This window comes from Ogataea philodendri (genome assembly GCF_020536065.1).
Source record: "Ogataea philodendri strain CBS6075 chromosome Unknown scaffold7, whole genome shotgun sequence".
Classification (NCBI taxonomy): Eukaryota; Fungi; Ascomycota; class Pichiomycetes; order Pichiales; family Pichiaceae; genus Ogataea; species Ogataea philodendri.
Genome location: NW_025763914.1, coordinates 330714 through 344646, shown reverse-complemented (window position 1 = coordinate 344646; position 13933 = coordinate 330714). Strand labels below are relative to the sequence as shown.

The 13933-nt window shown below is 51.9% G+C and overlaps 13 protein-coding genes across 13 annotated transcripts; 7 read left to right on the top strand and 6 right to left on the bottom strand.

Annotated features, from left to right (window-relative positions):
- Nucleotides 1-173: 173 nt before the first annotated feature.
- Nucleotides 174-569, bottom strand: OGAPHI_003042 (uncharacterized protein; the record flags this gene model as incomplete). The annotated part of the gene is made up of 1 exon (XM_046203978.1): nt 174-569. One exon carries the CDS (start codon nt 567-569, stop codon nt 174-176), a length of 396 nt encoding a protein of 131 aa, XP_046062205.1.
- Nucleotides 570-713: 144 nt separating this feature from the next.
- Nucleotides 714-1184, top strand: OGAPHI_003041 (uncharacterized protein; the record flags this gene model as incomplete). The annotated part of the gene is made up of 1 exon (XM_046203977.1): nt 714-1184. The coding sequence occupies one exon, from the start codon at nt 714-716 to the stop codon at nt 1182-1184; it is 471 nt and encodes a 156-aa protein (XP_046062204.1).
- Nucleotides 1185-6005, bottom strand: OGAPHI_003038 (uncharacterized protein; the record flags this gene model as incomplete). The annotated part of the gene is made up of 1 exon (XM_046203974.1): nt 1185-6005. The coding sequence occupies one exon, from the start codon at nt 6003-6005 to the stop codon at nt 1185-1187; it is 4821 nt and encodes a 1606-aa protein (XP_046062201.1).
- On the top strand, nt 1399-2082 carry OGAPHI_003040 (uncharacterized protein; the record flags this gene model as incomplete). The annotated part of the gene is made up of 1 exon (XM_046203976.1): nt 1399-2082. One exon carries the CDS (start codon nt 1399-1401, stop codon nt 2080-2082), a length of 684 nt encoding a protein of 227 aa, XP_046062203.1.
- Nucleotides 4075-5567, top strand: OGAPHI_003039 (uncharacterized protein; the record flags this gene model as incomplete). The annotated part of the gene is made up of 3 exons (XM_046203975.1): nt 4075-4359; nt 4611-5135; nt 5271-5567. The coding sequence occupies 3 exons, from the start codon at nt 4075-4077 to the stop codon at nt 5565-5567; spliced, it is 1107 nt and encodes a 368-aa protein (XP_046062202.1).
- Nucleotides 6006-6122: 117 nt separating the features above from the next.
- OGAPHI_003037 (uncharacterized protein) lies at nt 6123-7310 on the top strand (the record flags this gene model as incomplete). Its single annotated transcript, XM_046203972.1, has 1 exon — nt 6123-7310. One exon carries the CDS (start codon nt 6123-6125, stop codon nt 7308-7310), a length of 1188 nt encoding a protein of 395 aa, XP_046062200.1.
- Nucleotides 7311-7361: 51 nt separating this feature from the next.
- OGAPHI_003035 (uncharacterized protein) lies at nt 7362-8759 on the bottom strand (the record flags this gene model as incomplete). The annotated part of the gene is made up of 1 exon (XM_046203970.1): nt 7362-8759. The coding sequence occupies one exon, from the start codon at nt 8757-8759 to the stop codon at nt 7362-7364; it is 1398 nt and encodes a 465-aa protein (XP_046062198.1).
- Nucleotides 7522-8753, top strand: OGAPHI_003036 (uncharacterized protein; the record flags this gene model as incomplete). The annotated part of the gene is made up of 2 exons (XM_046203971.1): nt 7522-7818; nt 7896-8753. 2 exons carry the CDS (start codon nt 7522-7524, stop codon nt 8751-8753), a joined length of 1155 nt encoding a protein of 384 aa, XP_046062199.1.
- A 61-nt stretch (nt 8760-8820) lies between the features above and the next one.
- On the top strand, nt 8821-9195 carry OGAPHI_003034 (uncharacterized protein; the record flags this gene model as incomplete). Its single annotated transcript, XM_046203969.1, has 1 exon — nt 8821-9195. The coding sequence occupies one exon, from the start codon at nt 8821-8823 to the stop codon at nt 9193-9195; it is 375 nt and encodes a 124-aa protein (XP_046062197.1).
- Nucleotides 9196-9223: 28 nt separating this feature from the next.
- Nucleotides 9224-13353, top strand: OGAPHI_003030 (uncharacterized protein; the record flags this gene model as incomplete). The annotated part of the gene is made up of 4 exons (XM_046203965.1): nt 9224-9646; nt 10368-11627; nt 11992-12263; nt 12612-13353. The coding sequence occupies 4 exons, from the start codon at nt 9224-9226 to the stop codon at nt 13351-13353; spliced, it is 2697 nt and encodes an 898-aa protein (XP_046062193.1).
- OGAPHI_003033 (uncharacterized protein) lies at nt 9245-10359 on the bottom strand (the record flags this gene model as incomplete). The annotated part of the gene is made up of 3 exons (XM_046203968.1): nt 9245-9641; nt 9950-10285; nt 10352-10359. 3 exons carry the CDS (start codon nt 10357-10359, stop codon nt 9245-9247), a joined length of 741 nt encoding a protein of 246 aa, XP_046062196.1.
- OGAPHI_003032 (uncharacterized protein) lies at nt 10398-11741 on the bottom strand (the record flags this gene model as incomplete). The annotated part of the gene is made up of 1 exon (XM_046203967.1): nt 10398-11741. One exon carries the CDS (start codon nt 11739-11741, stop codon nt 10398-10400), a length of 1344 nt encoding a protein of 447 aa, XP_046062195.1.
- Nucleotides 11844-13139, bottom strand: OGAPHI_003031 (uncharacterized protein; the record flags this gene model as incomplete). Its single annotated transcript, XM_046203966.1, has 1 exon — nt 11844-13139. The coding sequence occupies one exon, from the start codon at nt 13137-13139 to the stop codon at nt 11844-11846; it is 1296 nt and encodes a 431-aa protein (XP_046062194.1).
- Nucleotides 13354-13933: the final 580 nt, after the last annotated feature.

The window sequence follows — 13933 nt, the reverse complement described above, 5'->3', positions numbered from 1 at the left end:
GACTGGCAGGACGGCCAGTGAAAGATGGGAGATTGCAGACACGGCAAAGCTAGCACAACAAACGTGAACAACACGTGCTGACCATAACAGCGCCCCGCTGTGGCCGTCAACCTCCTTCCTCCAACCCTATCTCTACTAACAACTCTCTTTCAGTGTATTAAACATCTACCTATTCATGCCTCAAGACTCAAACGGCCCTTAGGGTTGGTCACCTTCACACCAATAGCCTTGGCACGAGCAAGGATGGCAACTCTGTTCTTAGCAGAAACATTGTGGGCAATCTCAGCAGCGTAGGTCTTGGTGTGCAAAAGCAAAGGCTCCAAGTCTTTCACGTTCTTAACAAGGAATGCCTTGTGGCCGGATGGCATCATGTGTCTGGTCTTCTTGTTGGATCCGTAACCGATCTTTGGCTCACGGATAGTACCTCTGAATCTTCTTCTGACACAAGAGTCAATACCCTTCTGTTTTCTCCAGTTCTCGGCCACTCTGTCATATCTGTCAGAGTGGTGTCTCTTGAACTTCTTGGTGTGCTTCTTGACGATCTTTGGGTGTGGGAGCGATGCAGCCATGGTTGATGAAAAGATTATCGTAAAGAATATTTTATTTAGCTCTGAAAAATTTTCTAGCCCTATTTTCGGTCACGTGAGTTGCTTTGGGCAAAAGACCTTTTTCTAAATTATATAATACACTTTAATTTCTATTGTTATCGCTCCATGCATTATTTTGTTGATCAGGACGTCAAGTACGAGCCTGTCCAGCCCTCTTTTAACACCGATCTTATTCGGTTGTATGGACTGCAGCCAATTGCCCAGTCGCTCGCCAGAGTCAACCCGGACGGCTCCAAGGGAGTCAAGCTCAGAAAGTCGTACAAGAACCACGTTAACGACCTTCCAGGCAAACATTCGATCCCCACCGACCGCTCGCTATCGCCCATTGTTTTCCACCCAGACAACCCGGACTTGTCTCAGACGCAATTGACCCAGTATCCGTTGGAAGAACTGAAATCGCTGTTTGCGTTTGAAAAGAGTTCCATCAACGGAGTGCCTGGGTTCGACCCCGCCAAACTCGCCATCGATAGTCTCGACTCGGCCACTCCCAAGAAAGAGCGCAAGAGAAAGGGAACCCCAACAACGCCGAGTGAGCCCGACCAGAAAAAAAGACACGTCCAGGTCCATTTCAGCTGATCAGTGTGTCAGCTTGTGCTTTAAGATCTTGCCGAAATGGATCTTGAGACAGTGCAAAATGTACTTCTTCAGATGGTCGAGCAGGTCTTCCATCGCCCAGAGCTTGTTGGACAGCTCCAATGGGGGCAACAAAAGCTCAAACCCAGTCACATTCAAAAGTTTCTTCAATCCCTTTGCACGCAACGAAATGCTTAGCAGAATAGGCTCCATTTGAATGGCCTGGAACCAGAAATTTTGCTTCGAACGGCTCATCATCAGCCCCGACGACGTGGTGACGTCTTTGTTGTCCGAAGTGTCCGTTTTCTCGTCAATCTCCTCGCTCTCGTTGTCTCCCATCATATACTCTATTACACGACGGCCAACATCTTCTTCGAGTCCGAACTTGATCGGAGAACAACGGATTTCCACGTTCTTGGCCACACGGATCCCGCCAATCGGATCTGCCATTGTCCACGAGATGTCCACCATGTCGCTGGACTCCATTCCAGAAAGCAGGTCGGGGAATATCGCCTTATCCATGTTGCGTGCTTGCAACGTACCCACAGAAACCCTATTGACAGTTGTCCCGTCAGACAGCGCAACACGCTTGAACTCTCCCTGGACAATTTCCAGCCGCAAAAATGTCTGGTTCTGGTCGGCAAAGTCCATCTTTATAGACCCAGCTTTCAATATCCATTCAAGCTCGCTATCATCGCCGCCGCCTTTCACTAAAACTCGCATCCGGGTATACAGCTCGATCAGCAGCTTGTTCCGCAAAGACGACGGTTTGTCCAGGTACTGTAGTTGTCCTGCAATGACACGGACTCGCTTGAAAATGGCGTCCAGGTTGCCAAAGTCGGTCACCATGACCATCTCCTTGACTGCGTCATCCAATTTCTTGGACCTGGGCTCCGAGTAGAGCAGGAGTTTGGTGACGAGCGAGTACAAAGCGCGGGCCTGCTCCGAGTCCAGTTTTGTTTCCAGCCGCTCCATGTTGAACATGAGCTTGTCGCGGATATTATCGCTGACCAGACCGCTGATTTTGTCATATCTCACCAACATCGACGTCCTGGACAAGATCTTGTACTTCTCTGGCGGTTCGGGCAGAAACAGGGGCCAATTATTGGTGGATCCGTAAAAGTTGGCGTTTTCAGTCGAAACCGACCGGTCCAGCAAGAAAACGTCAGTGTCGTGCAAAACCGACCCCAGCCGCCGCTCCACAGGCTGCGACGAAACGTTGTCCAAAGTTTTCTTGTCGCTGATCGAAATGACGCTGATGTTGATCTCGGGAGTGCTCAGCAACATAAAAAAGTCGGCTTCTTCGTTCTCAATCAGCTGGATCTGTGGCCGTTTAATTTTGATCAGAAAGTCGTCCATGGGGATCAGATTCCTGGAGGAGTTACTGATTTCGCGAATGTCGTCGTTGAAGTTGTCGATTCGCAACTCGCGGCTCGAAAAACTGACCGAGTCCTCGGAATCGGTCACGGTCTTGTTGCGGTTGCAATTCTGCTCGGCAACTTTCAGCGAATGGTAGCTCGAGTAGTAGGTATACGAGTTTCGGAACCCAACACGATGCAGGTACTGGAACACTTTGTTCCGCAGCGAGGTGTTCCAGCGCATCAGCGGCTGCTCCACCTCCACGACGTTGGTGAATCCCTTGGCAGCGTTATCCATAGAAAACGCCATGTCCATGCAATGGAACAAATGCAGGTAATTGGCCGAGACGGTACCAAAAGACGGCAGGTTCTGTTCCTCCAGGTCCTCGCGGTCGAACCAGGAGTGACAGTTGGTTGGAAACTGATCGCCATCGAGCTTTTCTGCCGCTGCTACCAAAACACGCACGTCAACGTCTTTGAACTCGACCCGGCCCGTACTGAACTTCATCTTCATTAGTTTCACCTGTCGATGCAGGGTCTCGTTCTTCAGCACCATGGGCTCCTTGTTCTGGTTCAACTCCAAATGGAACCCGTCCACTTTGCCCTTGAAACCCAAGACCGTCTGATTTTCCTTGTCGTCAAGGTCCATACGGTAGCCGTGGAACAGATACAGCGGCTTGACGTCGAACTGGTAGCCGAAAGAGTGGAGATGCGACCCAAACTTGACAGACTCCGGGTTGTTCTGGAACAACGAGCCGTTTCTGATGGGCAGCGAGATACCGTTGCCAAAGAGCTTGAACCATTGCGTAAAGTACGAGAACGAAACGGGTGTCAGGTACAGCGAGTTTGTTTCTGCGTCCTTGGTGGCGAGCTGGATGCCCATGTGGATGTTGCTCGTACGGAACCCGGCATAGGAGTCGTGGTTGTCGTCGCACGGCGGGTGCACCATTGTGACCAGGTAGTGCGGTTTTGGTTGCACGGACTCGTCCTGCTGGTTGAAGTCGAACGTGAGTTTGAACTCGATCTCGCCCTTCAGACTGACTGCCTGCTTGAACCGCACCACGGGCGCAACGGGCTGAAAGAACTGCGGGTTTAGGTAGCAGCCAAATAACGAAGTTGATAGAGGATTTTTAGACGCGCGCGATAAGTAGAGCGGAGTTTGGGCGCACCAGCACGGCAATTTTTCTCCGCTGTGGTTCGCGATGCCGAAATACGTCTCCTTGGCGCGCACAACAACGAAATCAGACGGGTTGTTGTGCGGGTTGTTGAGCTCGAGTCGCACGCTCTTGCGGAAAACAAACGAAAACCCGGCCGCGGGCCCAAAAATCTCGTACGGGTCCATCGACCCTTTCAGGTTGATACGCAGGTCTGCGTCTGTGGCCCACACAAGGTTCACGTACCCGTGCAAAATGTACCTGATCTTGTCCCAGACTCCGAGTTTCGGACTCGGATCCATCTTGGGCTTGCTGAAACTGTCCACACAGAGAGACAGTTGCCGTAGTATGGGCTGAATGCCTGCTCCCCAGGTGAGAAGCATGGTCTGGTCGGTTTTCACCACCGCGTCCAGCTCCAGCAGCGTTTTCATGCTCGACAACGACCGCGGGATCTTCATCGACGTGGACTCGTTGATCTTCACGTCCACCCATCGCCAGTCACCGCCCAGCTGTTCCAGTAGCACGAGATTGCCTGTAATTTGCAACCCGGTGGACTTATCCGAGCTCCACGGCAGATACGCCAACGGCAGCGGCAGGTCCATCAGATGGGCCCGCACTTGGCCCACAGACAGGTCGGCATGCAGCGGCACCAGCGTCGTGTACTCGGTTTCGTGGGGAATGCCCTTGCCGACCCGGTTTATGTAGTCAGGCAGCGAACAGGGCAGTTTGGGCTGTGCAAGCTTGAGCTCGAGCGATTCCAGGTACAATGACAGAACAGGAGCATTCGTAGAAGCCAGACTGGTGTCTGTTCCTTCCAGGAAACTGCTGTTCTGGGCGATGGTAGCTGCCAATTTGGAGGTATACTCCTTGACGAGACTGACCCACGAAGTTGATATGTTCTCGTACACTTTTCCCAGGAACTCTGGGTTGTCGAGATAGTCCAGCTTGGCGAGTCGCGACCGCTGCTCGACCTTGCCCAGCTGGTACGCCATGGCGAGCTGGGTCTCGAACGGGTCGGCCTCGAAACAGAGTGCCACCATTTTGGCGTGGAACCGGAGTTCTGGGATCAGAATCGGCGGTTTGGCCTTTGGCTCGATCACCAGCGACTCGTCGCCCGTTTTAAGCGTGTACAGGTGTTGTTTGAGCGTCTTGATGGTGTTGGTGATGCTGTCAAACAGTTTGTAGATGAGGAACTCGTGCGGAATGGACGCCTTGATGAATCCAATAGAGATTTCCACGGGGACAGCTATTTCTGCGCGCGAGTCCTGGATAGAGAGCAGTCGCTGCCACTTCTGGTGCTGCTCGATCTGGAGCACGACTTTCTGCACAACGGCCGTGGTGGACGAGACGGAGGTTTGCTCCAGAAGCACACGGACGTGGAAATCGTTGGCCAGCACCAGCTCGAGGTCGAGATTGTGAAGCAGAAAAACGAACTTAGGAGGGTTTTGCGACGACTTTGACGATTTGGAGGCATATGGCTTGATAAAGGTGGATAGTAGCACAAATATCAAAGAGAGTGATATTTTTGCAGAGACCGACGGTAATTCCACTTTCGAGACCATTTCGGCAAAGTTGAGCGTATAGCTGATCTCGGGAAGGTCGAGAAGATCTTTGGAAACGATGTTGGTCAGGCTCAGACTGGCCGAGTCCGGAGTAACGATGGATTTCAAGGCGGTGAACTGGACTTTCACGGGGACGGACTCAATGGCCAGGAAACCGTTCTGAACGACGATATTTGCGTTTGGACGGAATTGTCTAAGTCTAATGGAGGATGTGGCTTCCACAGAAAGGGAAGATACGTGGCCATGGAGCGATTCATGGCGGAAGTCTATTTTGGCAGCAGAAACATGGAGTCGGAGCAAATGAGTCTTTGAGAGACGGATTTCTGCTGATTGGACTTCCATCTCGTTGAACTTCACGTTGGAAACCAAAAGCATCGTCTCTGGGACCCAGTAGACCAGGTAGTCGAGCAAGGACAGGAACATTAATGGTACTCTGCTTGAGGACGAGGAAGACTGGGCAGAAACTCGTTGTTTCGAAGACTTCGACTTGGTAACAGTCAGTCCGTCCACACAGACACGAATAAACGGTCGAGAAGGACGAAGGGCCACTCCAACCGAGCTGACAGAAACGCCAAGCTTGCCAACGGTGACGGATACACTGTATATTGCTATAGGTAGCAGATGGCCGTTATTTCTGGGGAAAAAGCCAATTCCACCAACAGATAGCCACAGCTTACCGCTGACAACTTTCCACAACAGCACGGATGCAACCAGAGCCAGAAGGAGTGTTGGAAGTGTGAAAGATTGCATGGCTGGTTATTGCTCTGATAATTAGCAGATTTAATTTCGACGCGGCGATAGACGCGGTGATTAACATGAAAAATTTTTAAACCGGATAAAGTTCATTTCACAAACATTTAGTACAACATGCCTCCTAAAACCAAAGTTAAGATGGATCTAGGCTCGTTCCTTGCGGACGAAAGCTTCGGAGGTTCGTGGGCGGACGAGGAGTTCGACATGAACACTCTGGAGGTGCCTGTTTCCAAGCCTACGGGCGGCAGAAGCGGTGGTTTCGAAGAGAGAGATTTCGAAAGAAGAGAGTATCCTGTTCCAGATAGTCCTCCATACACGGCCAGAATCAACAATCTGCCACGCGAGATTCTGGACGATGACGTTCAGGGCTTTTTCGCAGACAATTTGAAGATGATCGACCCTTTTGACGAGATATTAGATTTCCATGCCCCTAAGGACCAGCAGACCGGTACCCTTAGAGGATTTGCGTTTATTACTTTTAAAAACAGAAAGACATTAGAGGACGCTCTGAAGCTGTCGGGACAGGACTTGGGCGGCCGTGTTGTGTACGTGAGCGTGGCTGCTCCTTCGAAAGACTCGTTTGGGGGCCGTGGAGGCCGCCAGCCTCAGGCAGAGATCGACTGGGGATCGATGCGTGACGGCCCAAGAGCCGAACAGCGTGGAGACAGATTCCAAGGGGGACGTGCTGCCGAGCCGGATTGGGGAGCTGCTAGAACCAGGGCCGACGCTCCAGAGGCAAGAAGAGACCGGTTCCCAAGAAGAGAACGAGCTCCTGAGCCAGACTGGTCTGTTGTCCGTGACAGCGCAAATAATGTTCCTGAGCCACGGGGCGACCGTTTCGGACCTCGCAGAGAGCCAAGAGAGCCAAGAGAGCCTCGCGTCCGTGCTCCAGAGCCAGACTGGAGCGCTATCAGAAATAGAGAGCCTGCTCGTGTGGAGCGTGCTGAACGTCCAGAGCGTGCTGAGCGTGCAGACCGTCCTCCAAGAAGAGAGCGTGCTCCAGAGCCAGATTGGAGCGCGGCCAGAAACTCTGTGGCCGAGAGCGCTCGCAGAAAGAGCGACACCACATTCAAGCCAAAGCCAAAGAAACAGGAGCCTGCCATCGATTGGAGCAATCTCCGTGGCTCTGCTCTGAATAAGGAAAAGCCAAGAGAAGCATCCAAGTCGGGAGCTAAAGAAACCAAGCAGATCAAGACCGATGGTCCTAAACAGTCTTCTTTCAATGTTTTGAGCGTCGATGACGATGAAGACGAAGTGGAAGAAGCAGAAGCTGGAATAAAAAAGCTGTCGGTTGAAAATTGAAGGGAACGTTGTAATTAAGTAATGGTTAAAGTATCCAAAGTGAACTGGTAATCAAACCATTTGTTCGGGAGTTTGTTGTTGTTGCGGCGGATGTGCGTTTTGATCGTTAGATTGTTCTGCAGGTTCGTTTTGACGAGCCAATCTTTGCTCCCTGTTGAGTTCGTAAAAATGAAGGACAAAATGGTAGTAGAGATCTTCTTTGTGGATGCCCATGATACGCCAGAACACAGTTCTGATCCAGGAGAATTTCGTGTTGACATGCTCGAACGCCTTGACGTCGATGTTGTCCAGATCTTCTGGCGAAAACGGCCGCTCGTTGATAATTTCGAGAATCGACGATTGCAACGCGTGCACGTCTGGCATTGGCGGTCTGGAGAAGTCTGTGTTGGACATTCTTGTTGTGTCTTCAAGCGGTGCGGTGGGAGGAGCCTCTGATGCGGTGGCAACAGGGTTCTCGGTGTTCGAAGAGTACTGTCCGGACCTCACCAGTTGGAGGCAAGCCAGCAACGTCTGGGCCTTATATTTTGTTGATCTGGGGAAGTACAAGTCGGAGATCGAGTCGGAGTCGTTGAAGATACTGTCCAGGTCGCGATCGCCCTGTCCGTGGTTGCCGTGGCGACGCCGACTGCGATCTCTCATGTAATAGTCTCTTTTGCACATCGGACAGCATCCTCTTCTGTTGACAAGCCAGGGATCGATGCAATCGGCGTGGAACACATGGCCACAGATCAGACCACGCACCTCGTCGTCGTCCAGCAGGTTATCAAGACAGATCGCACACACTCCGGAGGTGAAGTGGAGATGGTCCTGATCCACGGAGGATGCGGTAGCGGGGGCCGTTTCGGTGAGCTCGATCTGCTCGAACTTGCCCTGGTCGGCCAGATCAGTTTCCTGCGGCAGTTCGTGGACGCTGCTGATACTGTTTTCGTCGCGGTGTGCGGGCGAAGGGGTGGACTGCTGCTGTTGCCTGGTGGTGTCCTCTTCGTAGACCAGGACGCCCTCGTTTCTGTTGATAACGTCTTCCTGGCCGCCGTTGAGCCACTTGGCGTACGTCTTGATGGGGAACAGGTCGTCGACCTCCTCCTGAGTCAGCTTTCTTTTTCGGGAGTACCTATCAGAAGGGTGATAACGGGAAGCGTTTGGGGGTCTGTTGTTTGCGAAGTTGAAGGCCATGTCGTGTTCGAAGTACGGCTGGAGTCCGTTCATGGACGCGCGCCCGGTGGGCCCCATGTAGAACGGGTTGCGGGCAAACTGCGGAGCGGGACTGTAAAGACCGTATCTGGAACGGACAAGGTATCTGAAGGTGAAGAAGATGAAGAGTACAGCAATGATCACCCCGACACAGAGGGCGATGAAGAACAACACGGTGGACGGCTTGCTGCCTATGAAGTTTCCAGCCACGTTGGCCTGCGTGGCCGTGGCAGAGGGAGCAGCCGAAGATGAGCTCATTTTGCGGAACAAAAGATACGGCAATAAAAAAGTTTTTTATTTATACGGGGAGGAGATTGGCATGATCACTATCAAGGCCAAGAGACAGCTACAGACGGTTTTTGTGAGCGTTTCGGAGGACTGCGACGCGGCCGAGGTGAAGACGCGGCTGGCGGAGATGTTGAACGGGTCTGGTGGGCTGGTGTTGGAGAACAAGGCGGACCAGGTGGACGAAGTGGAGGTTCCAGTGCCGTCGTTTGAGGTGGACAGCGATAGTGAGGCTGAAGAGCCCCAGGAGCCCAAACTGAAGGAAGGCCGTGTCCAGGTGGACGCGGAGGGACTTCGACTCGGGACGGCAGATCTGTCCGAGCAAGAATTACAGTTTAAAGACGGTGGAGTTGTCGCATTCGCATGGAAAAACGAACCGTTCAACATTACACCGTTGGAATCGACATAGTTTTAAAATACCTCAGCTAATATCACTCATGTTTATTATTTGCGGCTACCTAGTTGACCAAAGCAGAAGCAGTGGCAGACTCGTATTTCCAGGTTGGAGGCAAGACAGCAACAGTTCTGTAGTATCTGGCCAATCTGTGGATTCTAGACTCGATCAAAATAAGTCTGAACTTGGAGTCCTTGTCCTTTCTGTTTCTCTCAAGGTGCTTTCTAACGGAAACAGCCTTCTTGATCAAGAAGTACAAGTCCTCTGGGATCTCTGGAGCAAGACCGTTGGACTTGAGAATTCTCATAATCTTGTTACCGGTGATCACCTTGGCTTGGTTAACACCGTGAGCGTCTCTCAAAATAACACCAATCTGAGAAGGGGTAAGACCCTTTCTGGCGTACTTCACGATCTGCTCAACAACATCGTCAGAAGACAATTTGAACCAAGATGGAACGTTTCTCGAGTATGGCAGTGCCGAGGACGACATACCCTTTCCCTAAAAGGTTAGTTGATACTTATCCAATACGTGGCAAACGATTGGTGCTGAGCAGCTTCCACCGCTTCAGCCCGAATCACAGGCGTTGTATTGGGCTAGAGGCTACCCACTTTGCTGTGCATACGACCCATGTTGTAGAATAGTTGTGTGGAAAATTTTTTTAGAGGTGAAAAATCCAAATGGTGGACGGATGGTTGAGAAAAAAAATAAGTGTCACGTGATGTATATTAGGGCTGCTTAGGTAATACGATGGGGGCCGCCACGGGCTACTCCACCTCGGAGCGCAGTTCGTCCCAGTCGTCCTCGTCCGCCACCTCCACGAACCGGTTCGGACTCACCTCGCTCTTGAACTGCTCCAGACACCCCGCGTACAACATCTTGGCCTCCTGCTTCGCCGTCAGCGGCCGGTGGTACACCATCACCAGCGGGTTGCTAAGCCGGCCGTCGGGCAGCGTTTTGGAGTAGCTCAGCACCACAAACCGCGGCGAGTTGTCCGGCAATTCCTCCAGCAGCGTGTCGAGCGAGTCGATCGTCCCGAATTCGGGCTCCTCGTACTGCACATCGTACGATTGCGCGTCGATCTGGTACACCTGTGCTTGCAATGTGCTGCTGCGGGCGCTGGTGATGCGGAATTTGCGTAAACGTTGCAACGTCGGGGTCGAAAAGGTGTACAATGACATGATAACAGATAATAAAAAATAAATTAATTATTTATGATTTAGCTCAATCCGGCCAGGTCTGCTTCCTCCTCTGCGGTGGCGCGCTTCTTCAGCACCAAGTCGTGGCCAGTGACACGCTTGTAGATGTCTTTGACGTCGTCGGTGGTGGACTCGAAATGGGACGAAGGGTCGTACGACTTGGAGATATAGATATGGTCCTTGGACCCGTCCTCCAATGGCTCGTACAACTCGGCAATGCCCATCAGAACGTCCTTGGTTGCGCCGATGATCTTGAATGCGGGCTCCAGCTCCAGGTGAGGCTTGTCTGTCTCGATGATGGTGGAGATGATGGCCAGGTAGTAGCCCTTGGCACTAATGTTGTGGGCCGAGGAAATGGTGGCAATGTAGATGTCGTTTTTCCGGCCCACCTGGTTCTGCGGGATGATGATCTGCGCAGAGTCCGCGTCGGACGTGTTTGGGATCGGGTGGTCCAAAATGCACATGGCTCTGATCACCTTCTGGCCCGTGGCCTTGACCTTCTCTGGGAAATAGGTTGGGTCTGCAATCACAACCGGTGCTCTGGCAGTTCCTTCTTTGGTCTTGACACCAACAAACTTGCCATCTTCGTACAACACCTCGTCAATTGGCGTGTCCAGCATGAAAGTTCCGCCGTAGATCGCAGACAGTCTGGCAAATCCTTGTGGAAGCTCGCCCAGTCCGTACAATGGGTAAATGTATGGCGATTTGCCGTATCTGGCAACAGAACCAAGATACAGCACAATTCTGTCGTACGTTTCTCTGGCCGGCTCGTTCAAGTACTCATCGTTGGGCCAAAGAGCCATGGCGTGGCCAATGAAGTCCTTGGTTCCCCGCTCGAGTCCGTACTTGTTGTACACCTCGTCCATGGTGGTCTTGTCGAGATCCACTCCACCATGGGTAGATTGCTCGTCCTCGTTGTACTTGATGATAAACTCCAGGAAATTCTTCATTCTTCTCTTCTCAAAGAATCCCATCAACGGAGACGAGATCGCCTCTGTCTGGTTGGAAGGAACTTTCGCAATACGACCCCCGCGGTACACATAAGAGCCATGAATCTGCTTAAACTCCATGTAACGGGTGACATCGGTGTGAACAAGAATGTTAGTAAGCTCACCGTTCGACATCAAAAACTTGGGAATCAAATCAACACACCAGTCTCTGTCTTTGCCGAACTGGTCTGCATACGGCTTGCTTGGCTTGAACTTGGAGTACAACTGGGTAAGGTTCAAAGAAGCGCTTTCTCCTCCATAGTAATCCTGCTTGTCAATGTGCAGGACTTTCTTACCGTCAATTGACAGCAGTCCAGAGAGAATACACTCGGTCAAACCGGTTCCCAACACTATAACGTCGTAGTTTTCGTCCATGATGGGGGAAAAATAAAGATGCGTTTATTTGATGTAGTTTGTTTTACTTATTGATTGCCTTCAAATTAGGGTCGGTCGACGCGTCGATTAATTAATCACAGTTTAGATTAGCCGTTTGTGTTTGAACACCTGTGTGCCGCCGGCGCCTTTGTAATCGGCCGCCACGTGGCCGTTGCCGCGCAGCTGGTAGTAGTAACAAACCAGACCTTCAAGCCCCACCGGACCGCGGGCATGGATCTTGTTGGTGGAGATCCCAACCTCGGTACCAAAACCGTATCTGAAACCATCGGCGAACCTGGTGGAGCAGTTCCAGTACACGCCGGCCGAGTCGATTCCCGCCAGGAACTTGTCAGCAACGGTTTTGTTCTCGGTGACAATACAGTCGGTGTGTTTGGACGAGTGCGAGTTGATGTGCGAAATGGCCTCTTCCACCGACTGGACCGTCTTGACGGCCACGTCCAGCGACAAGAACTCCTTGGAGAAGTCTGTTTCGGTCGCCAGAACAGTGTCCTTATCCTCCTTGTACAGTTCTTGTGACAGATGCAATGTCACGCCAGCGTCTTTGAATGCGGCGAGAATCTCGTGACAGCTACCATTATCCACCAATTGTTGGTGAACAAGAACAGACTCCACGGCGTTGCAGCCGGCCGGGTAGTTTGTCTTGGAATCCACAAGGATCCGCTTGGCCTTCTCCAAATCGGCGTCCTTGTCGACATAGATCGAACAGATACCGTCTGCGTGGCCCAGCACAGGGATTTTGGTGTTTTCCTTAATGTTTCTAACAAGCTCGTTAGATCCGCGCGGAATCACCAGGTCGATGTATCTGTCCTGATTGAGAAGGTCACCGACCTCTCCGCGAGTGCTGACGAGCTGGATGGCGTTTTTAGGGACTTTTGTCTCGGTATCAAGAGTACTGTTAATCACGTTGGCCATTGCTTGGAACGTGTTCAACGACTCCTTGCCTCCTTTTAAGATTGCAGCGTTTCCAGACTTGATGGCCAAAGCGGTGATGTTGGCGATCACCTCGGGCCGACTCTCGAAAATGATCAGCAACACTCCAACCGGACAGGTGAGCCTGGTCAAGGTTAAGCCGTCGTCGAGCTCGGTTTGCAACGTGATCTTGTTCAATGGGTCTTCCAGATTCGACACGTCAAGAACTCCCTCGCACATGGAGTCGTACTTGCCGTTTTTCGAGAGATCGAGTCGCTTGATCAACGAGGAGGAGAGATGGTTTGCCTCTGCGAGCTCCATGTCCTTTCTGTTGGCAGCGAGGATCTCGTCCTTGGCAGCCTCGAGCCCCTCTTTGATCTTGTACAACGCGAGCGACCGCTCCTTGTCGGAGAGCGTTTTCAGGGTGGTTGACGCCAGATGCGCCTGTTTGGCAATGGCTTCAGACATGAACAAGAGTCACTGGAGAAAATATTTTTTTTCCATCGGGCGGCGGGGTAAGCGATTACATAAGCGGGCTTCAAACTCGGTTGGGCTTGCAAAGAAACGAGGAAAATGGGCTTGCGGGGCCCTGAGCACGGCCTTGGGCTCTTGGCGATGGGAGCTGCCGTGGTTTTGGACCTGGTGGAAAACTGGAGGGCCTGCTGAAGCGGTGAAGAGCTAGCGAGAAACAACGGTTGCGATTTCAAAAGTACATCAAACAGGCACAAGCGATCTTCTACGCAGATTGTGTGAAACACAGGATACGATACAATCGGAGATCGCGTTTCAGCTGGACAGCTTGCACGGGCCACCGTTATCGCTGGATGCGGAACCAACTGTGCGAGGAGCAAACCGGAGCAGCGCGGATGCTGGGCAAGGAAGCAGAAACGCGACGCCCTCCACGACAAACGCGCCAAGGTGGTGCCTGAACACGAGTCTGAAAGGAGAACCTGCGAAGGAAGCGCAAATCTAGAATCTCAGGCTAGGCCGGATTAGGAAGGAGGCTATGCTAATAGCTTTCAATTACAGCCGAATGCGGAAATTTCATCACCAAAGTGGGCGAGCCGGTTTATTTTTAGCAGTTTAATAGGGTCCGACAACTGAAATCAGCACGCCGATGACACGATTACCGTGTAGACTAATCGGGGGACCCACAGTAGTGGCAGCAAGCGTAGTGAGCTAAGCACGTCTTTGTCCAAGCGTGTTTCCTATTGTCTTGCTAGAAATTTCTTTTCCTCATATTCCTAATGCGGTTACCAAAC